The sequence below is a fragment of the Sturnus vulgaris genome, chromosome 1 (genome assembly GCF_052056855.1).
Source record: "Sturnus vulgaris isolate bStuVul1 chromosome 1, bStuVul1.hap1, whole genome shotgun sequence".
In the NCBI taxonomy this organism is placed as follows: Eukaryota; Metazoa; Chordata; class Aves; order Passeriformes; family Sturnidae; genus Sturnus; species Sturnus vulgaris.
Window position 1 is genome coordinate 10,063,026 of NC_142243.1, and position 19,355 is coordinate 10,082,380.

Below are 19,355 nucleotides of genomic sequence, written 5' to 3' on the forward strand. Positions count from 1 at the left end.
CATATAAATGAAAGAGAGAAGAAAGGCATTTGTTAAATTTGAATAACTGGTCAGCATGAGCTTGGCATTTTTGAAGCATTTCAAATAGTGCACACCCAAAATTATCAAACAGTCACAGTGTTTTAAATTGAATGAGTGTTACAGTTCTTGCACTTCCTAAATATATATATCTGCGTGCATATATGCACACATACAAGTACACTTTTAGAAAAATATATACATCTGTATCACAAAATTCACTACCACTGCAGGCAGACACCTCAGAAGTCTAAAAATGAATGTACAGGACAGACTGGTTGCACCTAGAGCTGGTCAGGCCAGGTCTGGGCTGCGAGAAAGGGACAGGGCAGTATGGGAATGGCTGCATCTTGGCTTGTGTACTTGTTCTGTGGAAAAAGAGGAATTTAGTCACCAGTACAGCTGTGACAAACCTGGCACCTATCACAAGCACTAAGTTCACTTAAAAAAAAAAGTGTTTCTGAAAATACTGAGGGGTGAAAAGGTAAGCATATGTAAGAATATGTAAATACACATACACTAAAGAAGAACACATAAACACACACATTAAAATAGAACAGTGCATCAAAAATACAATGCAATACAATAAAAAAATATTGCATCACTATCCTCATTAAGAGAGAAAGCAAGAAGGTCTACTGTTTTAAAGAAATGTTCTTTACACTCTATTTTAACACGGCAAGGAATGACAAGCATTTGTTCTGATGCTGGTTTCTATCCACCACCCCACACACCACTGCAGTATTTACTGACCAGGCTTCAGAGAGGAGGCAGCAGGTTGCCAAAGGGCAAGCACTGCAAGCAGTGCTACCAGGATCACCTGGCATTCACAGACTTCATTACAAACTGTCAACAGACAGCACAACCCAACTGGAAATAAAATGGACAAGGTCAGGGCTCAGCATTCCTCTTCATCATCCTCAGCAACCACACTTACTGAATTGCCCTTCAGACAGTTTTAATCACTTTTCTGATCAATGTGGAGACCATTTCACTAAGAAAGCTCCCTCTAAAGACATATGCAACTCCGTGGATACTGGACCAGAGATGACTTCCATCTGTCCAGCCCTGAGTATGCCAAAGCAACATGAGGTCTGGCTGTCCTGCCACTGCAGACCTGTCAGGAGAATGTACTTAAACTCTCTATTTCTTCTTTCAAGAAATTGTCTGTTGCCATGGTTATGAGAAGAAGGACCCTTTATCTCCTCACACACATCAGAAGCATAGGTCCTACTAACACATAGGAAATTGCTGTAAATAAAGTGAATTTGTGCAAAGCTTGTTTACATTTAAGATTTCTGGCACTTGCTGCCTGTGAACCAGTGGGAAGTCATTGTTTATATGAAGTGTAGAGAAGGAGAATCCTGCTGTTGGAAAATAATCACTTGCAAGCATCAGGCAACTACTCCCTTTGGGCCTTTAATGAGCTAGCCTGAAATGTAAAGGTGTTGCAATCCTTCATGACACACATGAAAAACAATGTACTGCACTAATTTTGAAATATTTCAAATTCTCAGAGTTTGGGCTACAGGAAAACACTAATCTCAGTGGACTTTCATTAGTCATCCATTGCAGGATGCCTGAATGTTTTAGAACAAAGTGTACAGACAACGTCCAAGGAAGACAAAATAGGAAAAGTTACAAATCAGAGCTAAAATTCAAGATGGGCAATAAAACTTGCCTAGGGGAAACACCACCAAATCTGTCATCCCTTTCCATAAAATATTAAAGCTTTCCAAAAAGCATTACACCTTCCAAACAAACCTCATATTATGAGATACTCTTCACAGAGTAACAGAGAAACTGTATTTTAAAATCCAACTACTTTTCACTTCTATGGAATGGGAATTTGTTTTGTTAATCCTTGTTTTGCACATTGTGTCCTTACTTCCCACTGTTTGAAACCTTCTGCCAGCATGAGAAGTTTGGCTTTATTTAAAACTCAAAAGCAACAGCCTTGTGTGGAAGAGATGGGATAGTACATATCAACTTTCTCACAGCCTCTTTGTTCCTAACTTACAGGACACAGCAATGCAGTACTTTAATGGTGTCATATTGAACCTATAAACAGCATAGCCTCTCAAGAATTCTACTTTGCCATAAAAAAATACATTATTACCTCACTACTTATCTGCCAGGTTTCATATGTTCACAAAAAGGAGGTATTAATCTGAATTTTTAAAAAATTTATTTAGTTACTTACTGGTAGCTTCAAACTGAACTTTGTACCAGCACTGTAAAATGGAGAAGGACATTCTATAAATACTCTAAGTGGTGATTTCACAGAGGTTCACAAATTGCTGGAGGTTTAAGAACCCATTCAAGTTGCATACAGAACACATAGGCTGAGACAACATCAGCTACTACTCCAGGGGAACAGCACTATTCCAGACCTCCCCTCTCCAAAAGACCCTCACACAATTTGTATGTTTCCCAGATCTGACAGACAGTAGATGTACTGTGATGGAATGGTTTGGAATCAAACTTTAATTCTCTCTATGGTCTTGAGAATTACTGGTTTGTCATCTGTAATCTGTAATCATGCAGGAAGTAGAGAAGGTACACTACAGAAAGCAAGGAAGTTTTACTCTGAGCAAAGCCAAGTTCTGTACCTGTCACATTCATTAAGTCATTTTTAGTAAGCAATGAAATGTTGTGCCAGGCTGGCACCTCGTGTAGGTTAAGTAGAGAGATTTATTAGTGATCCTCTGCAGACTTGATTGTATTCTGGACGTACATCTTCTTCTCTTCACCTCCTTTCCTCATTCTCACACCTCACCCAGATGGTCCAATCTCCCAAACAACAATCATTGCTTTATTTAGGGAAAACGCTTTAGTTTTGCCAAGCCAGTGCTTTTCAAATAGGAAATAGGATGGTGAGCAGTATTAAACACTGTTATTCAACACAGGGACAGATTTGAAACAGATTCAACAGTATTGAAACAGATTTGCAGTGTCAGCTCACACACAACATGTATGTGGTGGAAAAAGAAATGAGAAATGTGTAAGGCACACTGTCTGATACAAAAGCAATCTGTATCTTGACAACTGACAATGATTATTCTCTTTTCCTTTCTGCCTTAGTGAACATTAAATATAACATCTGAGTATAAGTGGAAATAGGAAGAGAAAGGTCACATCCAGCCACAGCACAAGGAGATGCTGCTGCAATCCCAGTATGCCTTTCCCAAGCCTGTCAGAGCCTGGCCTGAGCTTCTTACCCTGCAGTTGAGCAGGGTGTACAGCACATGGTCAGGGGTGGTCTGAGCTCTCCACTGCAGCACCTCCGACAGGAACAGGAACTGCAATAAAACAGTGACAGTCACAACACCAAACAACTTCTTGGCTTTAAAATCCAGGTCACAATACCCAGAAACACTAAACAGGATTAATTCTCTTGTTGTCACACATTTATAGCAAGGTGCTTTTGTAAGGTAGCAGTCACCTCTCTGGAAATGAAGCCACTGCTGGGATTATGATATATTACTGCATATACTTTCAAAGCAATATAAGTTCTTACTGATTCCTCTGAATTTAAGCACTATTTAATTCTTTAGCTTCCTCTCTTTTTCTTACTATAAATACATAAGTACTTATACAGCTTAGAACTTACTAATTTAATTACTCACATAAGCCCCCACAAGAGCTGAATTTCAACTTAATTTCCCAGGATTAAAATAACAACAAATAAGGTCAGGATCTTATATGTAAACAAAATTCTCTGGATACCACTTGAGATGGTAAAAATTTTGTAGTATAGAGAGATTTCTGGTAGAAGCCCCATGAACACTTTCCACTTCATTTTTTCTGCTGTCCCATATTTCAAAAAAATCCATAAAAATGAAATGCAGTGACTTCTCCTCATGTCTATTTAATATTTATCTGTAAACGAGGTTCTGAAATATTAAATATATACATTAATTTAAAAAAAGCCATCAACAAATTTGGTGGGAATAATAATAATAATAATTACAACAATAATAATCATCATCCATCATATCTCTGAACTTCTAAGTGTCCTGATGTCAACTATATGATGTTAAGTCTATATATGGATGAAGTTAACTTCATGATGTTAAATACAAGCTGTAACACAAAAGTTTAGCTTACCTTTCTGGCCTGGTCATTATCTTCTATTTGCCCCAAATCTCTACCGCTGGCCTGTGCAATTCTTTTTCCAGAGACCAAGTTCCCCACCATCACAGAGGCAGGGCCAATTTCTAGAATAAAGCAAAAATACACTAAGCACATTAAAAATCCTTTGCTTGTGGATGAAAATTCATGTGATTTCTTTTGCATTACATGATGTTTTCCTCACTGCTATCCACAAAACCAAACCTTGAGCACATCTCTGTTGACACAAACTTTGGTTATGGACCAGAAGTGGTTGGGAGATACATAGGACTGGATTCATCCTCTCGAAACAGCTCTAATTTAGCAGGGGCTCTCCACAGCCAGAGACATAGCTTGTCTGCCTTGATATGATGAATCTGGAAAATTTAGCTCCTATTGGAGGCATATCTATACAAGTGCCTCAGTCCAGAGTGACAACATTCCTATTTCCCTCTTCTGTTGCCTGTGCTAAGCTGCATCTGTATTAGGACTTTAGTAATGCTATAGACACAAAGTGACAGGGATTAGGAAGGCAGATGGTGCATATGACAAAATACGTGCAAGCCCTCTAGATTGAGAGTGAATTTAAGTAACTCCAGAAGAAAAGAAGATTTTGTGGCTGACACTCCTCCATGAGGTGGATTTCACTGATGTTCTGTTGCTGCCATTAGGGGACAATACCTGTCTCACAGCTACTATTTAAGCTCATGTTGGCATTTGTTTTCTGCTTCTCCAGCATGGATTACTGATCAACTGCAATATATACCAGGCTCTACCTCCAGCCTATGATGTCCAAGTGATTGTTTGCAGCTTAAGTAACCAGATAATGTACAATCAATTGATTCTAATTCAGCAATTATTTTGCAGTAGCAACAAGGAAATACCAATGTGAGCACTGCAGTAAAAGGCCTCATTGCTTTCATTAAGTTAGAGCAAGTCACTGTTAACCTCTGACACTCCCAGTATCTACAAACCGAGATTACGGTTTTGATTCTGAAACATTTGTCCAAAGGTTTTGAAAAAAGATGATGGTTTAGGCAAACTTGCACTGAATTAATGAAGGATCGTATCCATATTCGAGATCCAAAGAGCAAATCCTCTTCTAATTCCATGGTGTTTTTCAAAGTGGAAAATAACCAACATTTAGTCTAATGGAGCTGAATTCAAGTCTTAAGCCTGAGGCTACACATCCAGAACTCCTTGAAATGAATCTGACTACTAAAACCTGCAGTTGGATTCAAAGGCAAAAATTTGTTAAAATATACATGAACATTGGGCACAAATAACCAGTGACTGGACTACAGCAGGCTACAAAGGCTTTCTTGGTCTCTTGAGACAGTGCCTTGCTGCACCATTTCATCCAATATTCTTCATAAAGAACCATCTTAAAACTACTCAGGGTTTTCCCTCTAATATACCTGCTGTGAGAGTAATACAGAATCTCCACATGCAGGTGGGAGATTAAACTACTTATTCTTTGGTTTAACTTATTCATGACAAGTTTTTAAGTATTTGCTCTTCCAACACTGTTATTTAGTTTCAGTAGTCCTCTTCCTCTCTGTTTCTAGTTTACAAACTCAGCCTTCAAAATAAGCCAAGATTTTATCTATCTTTCTCTGGTTTGGTCTCCATCCTCTTTAAACATAACTGAAGAGGAATTTACAAAGAACTCCAGGTGTGGTCTCAGCAGTGCCTTGTAGAGTGATAAAAATGTCATCTTTATTGAATTAGCATTTTTCCTTGCACTCTCTGTGAAGGTGCTCCTGGCAACACCAGTGATGTCCTTGACACACACAGAATATTGAAGAGGAAAGCTGATGAAGCTGATTCTCACCTGTATCAGCAATTACTTGACTTTGCACCCTTACAGTACCATAAGCACACAGCACAAAGTCACAGTCCCTTGGCCTTCACTCCTCTTACCTGGTTGCTTTTGCCTTGGTTTAGGCAGGTTTGTTACACAGGTGTGGGGACACATCAGCACGTTACAAGGATGCAGAGACCCTTCCAGGAAGAGCTGTTTGGTTTCTGACAGGTGAATCCCTCCCAGTGGTGTCTTGGGAAGCGTGTTTGCTGGGACAAGTGCTAGGCAGTAGACTCCCACTTGATGAATGCTGTCAATTGCCTAAAAACACACACAGGAATTCAATTTTAATGAAAGGCTAATTTTTCATCATTCTAATAAGCATGTGTTGTTCTGAATTACTGCATAAAACAGCCCTAATAATTAAGTGGAAATGGAAAGACACTTCAGCTATGTCAGTGATAAGGATGTTCTTTTCACTGGGAACAGGTGGACAGAAATGTTACACTCATTCCAGCAGATAAAAAAGCAACTAAATACCTGGTGATAAATGCACACAAATCTATTAGGAAATGCTACCTTGTTATCCTCTTAAACACACATTAGTAGCAGATAGCCTGGAGATTTTTTTACAAAGACGGGCTGTCAGACTACATGAAATTGCTTTTAAGCTGTGCACTTCTCAGAGCTAAAGTTCAAAGGATTCCTATCAACTTAATATCCAGTCCATCTTTCTGAGCAAGGCAAAATTTCAAACCCCTGTACCTAATGAGGAATGTAGCTTGGGAATCTTTTAAATTTTTTTATAAGGTAATAACTGTTTCACTCTCTGATCACAGTGTAAAATATTTTCAGGCAGGAATGGAAAATATATAAGGGAAAACTATGAAATTATCCACTTGAAAAAAAATCTGTTGGACAAAAACCTGACAAAGGAGCATATTTGAATTGTATAGCAACCATATTCACTGCCTGATATGCTAATTAAAATGCATAACTTTCAAGAAGACTGTAGCATGCAGTATCCATGTAATTTATTGACCTAAACATGAGTATCCATGCACATAGATTTTAATTCCCTATAGATTTAAAGGATTTATTTTCCTGACAATGGTAAAAATACTGAAGCAAGTATGTTAGAAAACCAATTTCAGCATGTTAGAAAACAAACTTCAGGCATTTACACAAACTGAGAAACAAATTACAAATAGCATCTCTAATGAGTACTTAAATGTTCAAAAATATAATTTACTTATCTTGTTTTTTAATTTTAAACTGTGAGAAAATTTAATTGATATGTGTGCTGCCTTGAAGATACAATCTATACTCTGAGAATCAAATAATCACTTACAGTTATGTATGTACTAAAGTGTAGACCAATAAATTACTGATTACTTCTACAGACTACGCAATGTTTTGGTTTTGGCTTCTGTTTGCTCCATTTCTTATCAATTTGACTGCAAAATCTCATAAGAAAAAATAATAAAATGGTGACTCATTTTAAAACATTGGAAATTTAGCAGTAGTAGCTCTCACAGCAGAATTGGAAGATCTTGCTGCTGGTCTACAGACACCACCCAAAAGATCAGCAATAGTGAAATATTTATGGCAGCCAACACACAACGTGTCATGTTTCTGGCAGAAACCATCATAACCTACTAATCATAATGTTATTTGTAGGTTCTGAAAAACAGTGATAAATCATGGGATCTTCACCTGACATCAGCTTGAAGGAAAACCATCACATGTCAAGTAACCACATTTACTGAAACATAAAACTGTGCAGCTCCTACAGGTGGTGAATGGAAAGCAACACCCAGCTGTGGTAGGATTAGGAGTGTATGTAATGATGCCCCAGTAACTTCTGAACTGTCTCTGAGAGATACATCTGCTGCACAATGCCACACAAATATCATAGGTCATTCCAATCTGTCACCTTTCACACCTTTGAATTTGGCACATTTCTGAAGCAGGGAATGACTTTGTCACAGGGATGACAACTGATGAACTGAGCCTTAAAATTTTGAGGGAGAAAAGTACCAGTCAATTTTAATACTGCTGACTTTTATGCCTCTTGATGAGATGGCTTGGTTTTGGAAATGACTGTCCAGCCAGAATCAAATAGTATCTGAAATCTCTGTCCCTCTCTTTCATTGTGAAAATGCACAAGATATACTCACATCTGTGGAGAGTCCAGACTGCTGTGTTGTTTGAGCTGAGAAAACATCTCATTCTGACACAATTCTCTGGGGAAACACTCTCCAGTGCTGCAGTAGATCTCCTGGCTTTACCTAGTCCTGTCAAGGCCTGGCACTGGTAAAACTAACATCCAGTTTGCCATACAGAGACCATAGCCCTGCCTGAAGGGTCAGATCAGTCTGCAGCAGATGAGTATCTAGGATCTATCTGACTGAACTCCTGGGTGATCTGGGATCTTCACCCTTCTACTTTCAAGAAACTCCATCCCCAGCCTGACCACTTCCTCCCAAACATCTCTGCTAAAGCCCACAGATGCAGTCCAGCATAGTCCCACAGGTATAGCAGCTCTACCATCCTTCAGCTGCCTGCCAAGGGGCAGGATCGCTCAGGAGAGTCAGAATATATGCAAACCACTGGAAAAATTGGTTGGGCAAATTGAGACAGCTCAACTGCAGTGAAGAGACAGCAAGGCACAGCAGAAGCAGGCAGAGCAGGGCAGGGCTGGCACAGGGCAGCACGCACAGGGTGTCAGACAACTCACAAATAAAGTAAAATCAGGCAGCAATTTGATAGTTTGTTATCATGGACTTCACTAAGAGTCATGACACAGGCTGTAATATTGTTATGTTGTGCCTCACTAGCAGATGATTCAGATACAGCTGGTTACCACTTCCTGACATCTGTCATTAAAACTCTGACTGGGAAGAGGCACAAAACATCCCACATGTTCCTGGCTTCTGTCCTTCATCTCTGCTCTCAGCTGTGGTGGAAACAGAAACTTCTTCACATAGCAGTGCATGCCAGAGTTGCAGGCTTCACATGTGAGTGATGAAAGCAGCCACACACGTGTACTTTGATCAGACTCAGAATAACAGGGCTGACTCTTGGCAGGAGTATTGGGACACAGGATTCCTGTAGTTTTCAGTGCAGAACTCTACTGGCTATGACTGTGTAAGACATTAGTTCTATAAAAGTCACAAAGATACTCCTCTCACAAAACAGGACAAGTGTTAAGTCCAGAGTTTCAACCCTTTTAGGAGCCTGCTACTTGACAAAAGCGTGGGCAATCCAAAGCCTCTTCTTCTACAATGGTTGCCATAGGTGCTACTAGGTGTTTCAAAGGCTGTGTGATGGCAAGCTAGAGGTTCTGTCTTTTCTTGGTATTTATTTAGATCTATTGTGAATATGAGATACCTCTAACTGTATGAAATATAGCTGTCTTTTGAATCAAGAGAGCAGATAAGCCTGTCTTGAGATGGATGCAAGCTTATTTGTTCAGTTTCTTGAAGGATACAGTAGATAGATTTCTTTTCTTATTTAGTAAAATGCAATGATGAAAAAAACCATCTCTGAATTGTGTGGGATCTTTTTCTATGGCTCTTAGGTAAAGCAAAAAACATGTCTGCAATATATTTACTGAGAAGAGTTCTTGCAGCAGGACAGAAAGGAAGGTAGGAAAGGGAAGTCGAAGTAAGAGGAGATCAACTGTAGACAGAGTTGAGACCACTTCACAAGACTTAATCTGACTACATCTCCATTAAATCTATTGCTTTTGAGTCTGAGTTGGCTTAACCACATAGATGGAAGATGACCCTATGTAAAGTATCTAATATTTTTGTGTGTGGACATTCGAGTTGGAAAAAAAAACTAAGTGTAGTATTGATATTGCCAGACTGCTGGAATGGGATTCTTTGAAATAGGTGTCCCTTTGAGTAGATAACCTCACTATAGATACCTAGATCTGAGCTAATTAATCACTTTCCTACAGTTCAGTGGAGGGAAATTGGGATTTTTAGGCCGAGTTTCATTCAGATTATTTTAGCTATCAAAACAGTATACTAGAAGCCCATAATTCTGTCTCACCCATTAAAAAAAAGAAATCTGGATGAGGCCAACTCTGTATCCATGCTTATAACTCGTTAGCAAGAGACTCTGGTAGCTTTTGACAGTAAGAGTATATAATGCATTAAGTCATTCATTCATTCCCCTTTCAAAGTAATGAATGACTGTATCCTTATAAACCATATGCTACTCTCTCATTGCTATTATTTACTTCAATTCATTCATGTTTTCTTTTAGCATTTTGATTAGGAACAGGATCACTCTCTGGGTGTGTTCCAGGTAGGAACTGTCACTCAGAAGAATCTCATTTTGTGCTCATTAAGAACAAGTGCAGCTGAAGGTGGATTCACAATTACTCAAAGACAAATGCCAGTTACCTTAGAGGTCTGAAAGATCAATAAAAATAATACAAAGCAAGAAAAAAACAGCTTCCAAATGTACATATAGAGCATTACCTGGAGAACTCTACTCATCCACTGAAAACTGTCTTCTTCTGTGGAATCTGGCCTTTGCTCAGCAACAATAACTATCCTTTCATCATGCAGCACACTCACGGAGAACACTGCTATTCTATAGGAGGAGAGAAGAGTATTTAGTGCCAGGACAGAGGGAAAATCCTGTCTTCTGCATTAATCTTCTACAACTCTGATTTCTTTATCTATCAGTTAGGCTCCTGGTATGTCAATTACTAATATATTGATGGGGGAAAAGCTACAAGAATAAAAGCTACAGGAGTTCTGGATAAGTTCTGGAGTTGAAACAGCAAGCTTTGTTCTACAATCATGTATATACAAGCATAATGTCAGAGCAAGATTGAGAAGTGAACATTCTTGGAATAAGGAAAGCACTACATTTGGATCACACCAAGGCTGTTGCTAAGATGTTACATAACAAGCCCAAGCACCTTCCTTGGCCCTGTCTTAGAAGACAGCAATTACAACATAATTTTCTGAGAGGTCTGACATGGGATGGAATGTGAGCACATGCTATTGCATGAGGCTCTTTAAAAGTTTTAGATGTCTCCTGCTCAGTTTCAGCACATGAGGAAGATTACACAAAGAACCACTTTCACATTCAAAAACTTCACTGTAAGGCATATTGGAAATGTTCAGTTCATATAGAAAGGCTCCTGTTGAGCCAAGACCTTCAGAATGAACCAGCTGTTCAACTGGAAATTTCAGTAATCACAGTTTCAATACCTTGGCATCCAAATTCTGCCTCAACATTGCCTTGGGCTTCCCTCACCTGTCTCCTGGTTCAGGCAATACAAACAGAACCGGAGGGAAACTACAGTGCAGATTAGGCACTGCTTTCTGAAAGCATCTGGATCATTTACACTTCATCTAAGCCAAATAAAGATTTCTATATAATGTAAGAAAAGAAAGGACCAAACCTCCCCCTGTAGACAAATTTCATGGGTTCCACAGCCAGTGCTGTTGCTACAATGTCATCAGCATTATGTCTTCTTCCACTGACAACCATCAAACCATCCATTTTGCCAATAACAAAGACGAGTCCACCTGGTCCTATAAAGCCTAGAAGTCCAGTCCTTATAAAAGGATATTCAGTGATAGGGCCACCAGAACTCGTCATAGGAAACACCTGCAAAACAGAAACATGGGTCTTTAGTTCTATACACAGAGATCAGGCTGCAAAGCATTTCAGGCATTTTCTCTCAGATGGCTATTCTGAAACAAAGTAAATAGGTCACTGGTGATGCTCCTTATCCTTCACTGACCATTACAGGAGTGTCAGGAAACTCCTATACTCGTGTTTACCTGAGTTCCAGCAAATTCAATCCCACTCTGTTTACCATACACATTTTCTGTACCTGTGAGTCTGCAAATCATTTATGACCTTAAAAAACATACAAATCAACATCAACAATATTAAATAAAAACCTATGCTGAGCAGACTGCTAACCCGAGGTGCTGTGTTTAGGTTAACTGAGAGCTTAGCTCATGAACATTTCAGTAGAGGTTTTTTTCAGTACCTCATGGCCATTTCCAGCACAGTGTAAGAAATAGGCAGGCTAGAAGTGAAGCTATTTTAAGGTACAGCACATTAATGACTCTTTCATCTGACAACATTTTTATTTAAGGTCAATTAAGTTCTCAGAATACAAGTGATAATGTCTTCTGTAGCACACCTGGAAGTGAAAATACAGTCCTATAGAGCACTTCTCTAAATGTCTGAACACCAGATATACATGACTTCCACAGACAGGTTCCTATGGCTTTTTCTATCCTAATTAGCACAGTGTTATCCTTTTGACATGTGAGCTACTCTGAGCTGCATTCTGACACAACCACACTTTCCTGCAGTCATTTCTTTAAACTGAAATAGTCTAAAGGCAAAAAGACAATGGCAAGTAGAAGATCATGCCTACATAGTGTTCTTGAAGGCTCATCTAAAAAGAAAGGTCAAATTCTGCTGCCAGATGCCCATGGGTGACTCATATTGAACATATTTAATCCTTATACATCCTTGCCCATAATTCATTTCAGGAACACTTTGACACTCTAATAATCTAAAACTCTTTGACACTCTAATACCTGTGAAATGAATTACTCAGTAAAACAGAATAGAGATCCACTTGGAGAGGACCCTTAAGAACATGCTTAACTTTAAAACAGAGTGGTCCTGCTCACTCAATGGCAGTTTATTTGCTTAGCATTAGGAATAAGTCTAAATCAGTCTAAATATGCTGTTTAACTGCTGACAGTTATGAATTATGAATGATATCACAATTACAGCAAGTACTACAAAATTAACCTAAGTACCTTTCTACCCTGAAATATGTAAAATCCAAGATGATCACTCACACTGGGTATTGCCAATTGTACTTGCAATATAAAAACCAGTTATCAACAAATTTCAGATCACAGTAGCCTATAGGAGTCCTGACTTCAACAGCAGGATGTAGAATCATATCCACCTGTCTCCATTAATTCTATAGTGTGCACTGTTTACAACATTCAGCTCTGCATTTTGCAGAAGATATTAGTCACATTAGTCTATTAAAAGTGGTAATAATAGAGAATTTTTAAGGGGAAACCTAAATGCATTTGTGTTAATTTTTGCCATAAATATTAAATGAGAAAAGAATTGTAGCTTAAAAATCCATTTTTTTCACTTTTTCTCTAATTTGTTCAGCCTTTCACACTGTCTTCAGCAGAAGTTAATGATAACAAGTGAGCAGGTGCTATAGAGCTATCAATACAGCTGTGTGCACTGGAGTCAGAAAACACATTCCACAAAGCCAAAAGGCTTTCACCTAATTCAAACAAAACCAAGTGGGGATTAATCAAGAAAAGGTTTCTCTGCTCTTCAGACACCTCTCTTGAAGACTACATCTGTTAGGATTCTGTATTCTGTCTTAATGCTGGAAGTGCTGTGGAAATGTTGAAAACTGCTTTCTAGTGATACCAAGCAGCTTTCTTACTGATTGCAATAATCAAATTCTGCACACAGACTTATACAATATTACCTTTTGAACTTGGTCTTTCTTATTCCTTTCCCTCTGATTTTTTCAGCTCCTGGTATCTTATTTGAATATTGAAGTAAAAGCTCTTCAGAGCCAAAACTAAACTCACATAAAGATCTATTGAACTTAATGAAATGGGCTTCAGATTATCCAGCTAGAATACAGGTCCCAAGCCACAAGCATTGATTAATATTGCTCTTCTTATACTCATAATATCAATACTTCATGTCAAATAGTACCTTGAAACAGAAAAAGTTCAAAAGGAAGGATTTTATATAGCACTTTTTGTCAACTTACCTCAAAAGTATTTTTGGTCATGCCCGAGAGTCCATAATATGATGTACCCGTTGCAATAGCACATACACAAAGTTCTCCTATTTCATCTGTTTTACAGAGCTGAGGAATTCCATCTGGCTTCACTGAACACATTATAGCTAGAGGGAGAAGAAAGGAATTCAAAAGATACTATAAAATGAACCACAGAATAACATAAATGCTGTGGGAAAGACATCATGGTGGAGATGACATAAACAAATGAATTATATGTACACTAATATCTAACAATCAGTTTCTTGAACATTACTGTGTTCAACATTATCAAGTGGTTTTCTATTCTAAATAATATATATATAAAGAATGCAAGGATCTTTATGTAAACTCAGTCTTTACATTGATAACAATACCAATTTGCCTTGCTCTCTGAAACTGCAGTTCATCTGTAATATTGCTATGAAATGCAATTGTGTTCCCAGCTTTGCATACTGAGAACCAGATTTGCCTCAGTCAGTGCAAAATGAAATACCCTAATGGAGCCCTTGATAATTACTATACAGTCAGCGAGGCAGGCAACCAGGAAATCTACCTCTCAGAAAGTAGTAACACCATATGAAAAATCAAGATATTCCAGCAGACTAACATGGTTGTTTTACTGAGAATCTATCAGAGCTCAGACTCTCTCTGTCTGGTCTTACAGGCCTGCAGAGACAGCAGGAGCTTAAACAGGAGGGATTAGAAAGCACTGGTCTGAGAAAGAAGCACTATTTTATGCCAACATCTGAACAAGAATCAGGAATGCTGCTTTAGCTATAATCTCTGGAGTTTGAGTACAGCACTGGTAGATTTTGTAGTTGCAAAGAGGATATGATGATCAAAGGAAAGTAGAAAGGAATCAATACATCTTTTAAGTACAAGTGTACAAAGTCTTGAACAACTTTTCTCACTCAGAGGATAAACAGGAGTATGCATTTTCATTAAATTTATCAGAACATAATATGAAGTACCATCCATGATATAGATGTCCCATCTATTATAATATCTTGTATGATAACTATTAAGCAATCAATCATATCTACCTTTATTTTAAGTTGTACAACTGAAATTTTGTAAGACACAGCATTGTTTTATTGCTGTGGTCCATAACAAGCATTCTCTTATGAAAAAATACAGTATGAGCCTTTTCTAGTACCCATAGCATCCTATTTAAAATGTAGCTGTCTTAAGAAAATTGTTATCTTCCTCTTCAGAAGCACTGGTTTCAGTTTGAATTTATCAACATGAACTTTTCAGTCATACCTCCTCTATCTAGTAACTGGGTGATAGCACAAGACCTTTGGAAAAACATTCTGCAAGCTTTCAGATAGCAGTTTTATCGATCCTTAGCAGAGGCTATGAAAACTTTCCCTACTGAAACCTTTTGTCTTGGTTGGACTTACAGATAGTTATAGACACAGTACTTTAACTTCCTTATTTCCTCTACCAACACCTCAGAGCTAGGGAACAGATGTTCTGATGTGGTGGCAGGTTATTTAATACATGCTGCTAATGCAAGCACAGACAGACACTGAGGTAAATGCAGACAAGAAAACTCGGGATTTCCAAACCATGAAGTTTTGTAAAGTAGTGCTTCTGGACTAAAATGTTTTCAAGGAGCTTGTAGTTCCAAAGCTTGTAGTCCAGCAACAAAGTACACTCAGCTGCAACTTTTTACTGCCAATTACTTAAATTGATGAATCATAATAAGTTTCAAAGGAAGCTTCTCACCTCCTGGCATCACTAAGCCGACATCCTGGACAGTCAGGACAGACAGCTTTTCTTCAGAGTCCACCCGAATCACCCCATAAGTGAGACCATGCATGGACAGAACTCCTCTTCCTGGGGGCTGGTTGCTGTCATCTGTTGGCCTGCAAACATGGGTTAGAGACCAGTGCACCATCAGGCAGGTGTAAACATTTGCTTGTGCTTAATGGACTACTGCAAATACTCCTGTGTTTCAAGAGTTTAAAATTTCCCCTTTCCTCCTCCCCTATTAGGCCTGATAAAATCTTGTTTTTCTGTCATGTCTGAGTAATTACATCTTTTATCTCTCTCATTCGGTACCCACCCACATATATGGGGCTGCTGAGGTGCAAGTAACCCCTAACATTTACTCAAAACAGCCTGTACTTAATTTTCAGAAAAATTTATCAAGGTTGCCTTACCACCCAAGTAAAGAGCTTTTACCTCATTTTTAAAATACTGAAAGATGGTGCAGATGATGTGGAAGGAAACTGCACTACAAATATTCGGAACTGATCAGTAAATAAATTGAGAAATTCTATATGTAATCTATTTTGAGGCAACATGGCATAGATTTACTGTCAAGTATCTGTGGAAGACACAAGGACTTTACCGTCTTCATTTTAGTGCATATAATTGAATTCTTCCCATTTTAATTTACCACCTGAAAATTAAAACAAATTACACCTTCATCACTCATCATCAAAATGTTGTGGATACAGCCTCTTGGTAACGCCTCAGTTTGCTCAGATTCATCACTACATGCTGTAAAATCTCACAGCATCAGCACAAGATGCCTGCCAGCTTGTTTCAGTATAAAACCACGTGCTGCACCAGGGGATACAATTACACCTATGGAGAGTGTGGCTGGAGTAAATGAGTGTTGACGTATGCAAGTCTCCAATTCAGGGGAATGGGTCAGAGCTTTTCATGTCTGGAAGGACTCTCGCACCGTCCTGCTTTTTAAAATGCAAAACTGGAAGGTGACGTGGTGCTGATTTGAGCTCAGATTATGCATCCATGAAGAGCAGACTCCAGCTCTTTTCAGGACGGATAAAACAGCCAATTTTTAGCTCACAATTCTGCATTTTTCCCAAATACTCCATCATAACACAACTATTTTTTAACAGATAATGTCCTTTGATGTGACATTTTTCCTCTACTGTGCTTGAAATAGTAGATGGGCCTCAACCAGTCCTGCTCATGTAAGCCTTACCCTGATGGGCTCTATAAATTTCAATTAATAGGTTTTACGAGCCATATTCCTCAAATGACATTGTCAACAAAGAAGGATGTGAGCACACTTGAAAATGCATTAGAGCATAACAAATGGTGCTAGTAAACAAGCACCTGTGATAAATAACACTCCCATCATGTAAAAGGAACCTTCAGTGACATTGATCAACTTTCTCTCATCCTTGCTCCCCAAAACACACATTTTGTGCTCATGAGAAGAAAGGTCTCCTGCAGGCTTCTCACAGACTTCCAGAAGTAGAGGCCATCTGGACTTTCATCACATCCATTTTCTTGCACTACTTATCACACAAAGCATTTTGAGAGCAGTTCCTACTACCATTTACAGATAGAATCTACTTGACCATGGCTTTTTGCTAGCCATTTAAATGGGAAAAAAATATGTCCTTAAACTTTTGCATTTCCTTAAGCCAGTAGGTTCAGCCAATATGCAATAAACCAAAGGGGAATAACATGAATTATTTGCATTACACATCCCTTTGAATATTAGGCTTTGTGATTCAGCTCTAAGGCTGAAGTACCTCTAGTCTATTACTGTCTTTTTCTAAACTATAAGGTTGTTTCAACTAAGAACTGGTTTTGTTACTCTTTCTCTTAAAAAGTTCAGTAAAAATACACCATAGATTTTAACGGAGTCAGAGCATTAACAGGGAGCTCTCTGGATCTCTGCTCTGCAGGGAGTAATTTTAATGCATACTTCAGCAGTAACTCTTTGGAAATTGTATGATAATGACTTTACTGTCAGTGGAGATGGCTTGAACAAAATGAAAAATACTACATCTCCCAAGTTCATCTAGCATTATCCTACCATTAAACAGAGTTCAAATAAAAGGAGATGTGTTCAGTAACATTCACTGCAGTAAGAACTGCTCTGTAATTACACAGCAATGCACTGAAGATAAAAATGCCTATTTTTTTATTTTGAATTATCCACAATGTTATGTGCTAATAATTTTTTTGTAAGATCTCAATGCTAGTTAATCTGGAAATGAAATTTTAGTACTTCAGAGAGCTACAGGCACAGAGCTTATGTCTAGAAAGTTCAGACCAGTCATGAAGTTCTCCCACTTCATAACCTGTGATTTGGGCCAAATTTTCCAGGGTCAGCCCAGGAAATTAAAAACCTGCTCAGTGCTCAGCTAAGCAATGTCTGCTGCCCATTCTCTTCCTCTCTGAACTTACAGGCAAGAGTTCATTCCAAGGGAGCAAAGGCCTGCACAGCCAATGGCAGGGAAACCCATCTAAGGGAAAGACACTTGGTACTTGTATAAAGCTGGGAACAGGCTGGTGGAGCTGAATGAAGGGCTCTCTGAAATCCTGCAGTTCACAGAAAGACAACTAACCTGGACAGGGGCCGTCCCTGATGGATTGCTTTCAGATGTTCTAAACTAATAATGAGGTGGCTGAAAATCAACCACACTCTTGGCCTCACGTCCTTCTTCCTGTAAATGTTCTGTTGGAAAGCTAATTGAAAATCTAGTTAAATTTCATTTGGACGGTGTATTCAGGAATTTGTGGCAGGAAGTATTTTACTTAATGCTATTTTAGTGCTTTACACGTTTATACTGCATGTTCTAACATGTGAAACAATTATAATTGGCTGCAGAAACATGAATTTAAAAACAAAGTGCTTACTGTTCAGTGTGCAATTTTTTGAAAACTCTGCCAAAACAGACAATACTTACACCATTTACTGTGTGCTACAGGATACTGCTCCTAGAGTAAAGTCTTACAAGAGGCTGAGGGTGCTGGGGGGCTCAGCCTGGAGAAAAGGAGGCTCAGAGGGGACCTTGTCACTCCCTATCACTCCCTGAAAGGAGGCTGCAGCCAGGTGGGTGTCTTCTCCCAAGTAACAAGTGACAGGACAAGAAGAAATGGCCTCAAGTTGGGCCAGGAGAGGTTTAGATTGGCTATTAGGAAAAATTTCTTCACCCAAAGGGTCATGAAGCATTGGAACAGGCTGCCCAGGGAAGAGGCTGAGACACCATCCTTGGGTATATAAAAGTTGTGTGGAAGCGGCACTCAGGGACACACTTTAGTGATGGCTTTGCAGTGCTGGGTTAATGGTTGGATTTAATGATCTTAAAGGTCCTTTCAAACCTGAACAACCCTGTGATTGTACACACATAAGGCTTAACAGTTTTAGTAGCATTCAGCAGTTTTAGTGGAATTTATCTCTTTTATTCCTAGTCACAAATCCCTCAGATTCAAAGAGCATTTCCAGATGATTACTGAGAGTCTGTGAATGGTTAAAAAGTGCCTTTCAGCCAAAAACAACCTCCATAATGTCATAATTCTTTCTAAACAGAGTACTTAAGAATATGATTTTCCTCAATGGCAATTTCACTTAATTCTCTCATTTTAATTAATTTTATGCTTACAGTGGCATTTTTACATTTTTATTTACAGAATTTGCTTTTGCATTTAAACTTATTTAATTTAAAATTAGATAAAATTACAGCAATGGGAGCCATAAAGCATTATGAAGTTAAAACATTGTCCTAAAAATTCTTCTTGTATGTGTTCCTTGGACATAAAGAAATTGCAAACGATACATATTATATAGAAGTTAAATATGCAGAT

At 38.5% G+C, this 19,355-nt stretch overlaps 1 protein-coding gene across 5 annotated transcripts in view; it reads right to left on the reverse strand.

The window, feature by feature from the left end:
• DIP2C (DIP2 acetate--CoA ligase C (putative)) overlaps positions 1 to 19,355 on the reverse strand; it is a 313,844-nt gene that overhangs the window by 54,794 nt on the left and 239,695 nt on the right. For all 5 annotated transcript variants that reach the window (XM_014872250.2, XM_014872252.2, XM_088159264.1 and 2 more), the window contains 7 exons: positions 15,504 to 15,643; positions 13,761 to 13,897; positions 11,370 to 11,578; positions 10,432 to 10,546; positions 6,055 to 6,256; positions 4,129 to 4,238; positions 3,240 to 3,320 (listed from right to left, as the gene is read on the reverse strand). In XM_014872250.2, the coding sequence (XP_014727736.2) occupies positions 3,240 to 3,320; positions 4,129 to 4,238; positions 6,055 to 6,256; positions 10,432 to 10,546; positions 11,370 to 11,578; positions 13,761 to 13,897; positions 15,504 to 15,643 (994 nt within the window). The remainder of the gene's footprint in view (positions 1 to 3,239; positions 3,321 to 4,128; positions 4,239 to 6,054; positions 6,257 to 10,431; positions 10,547 to 11,369; positions 11,579 to 13,760; positions 13,898 to 15,503; positions 15,644 to 19,355) is intronic.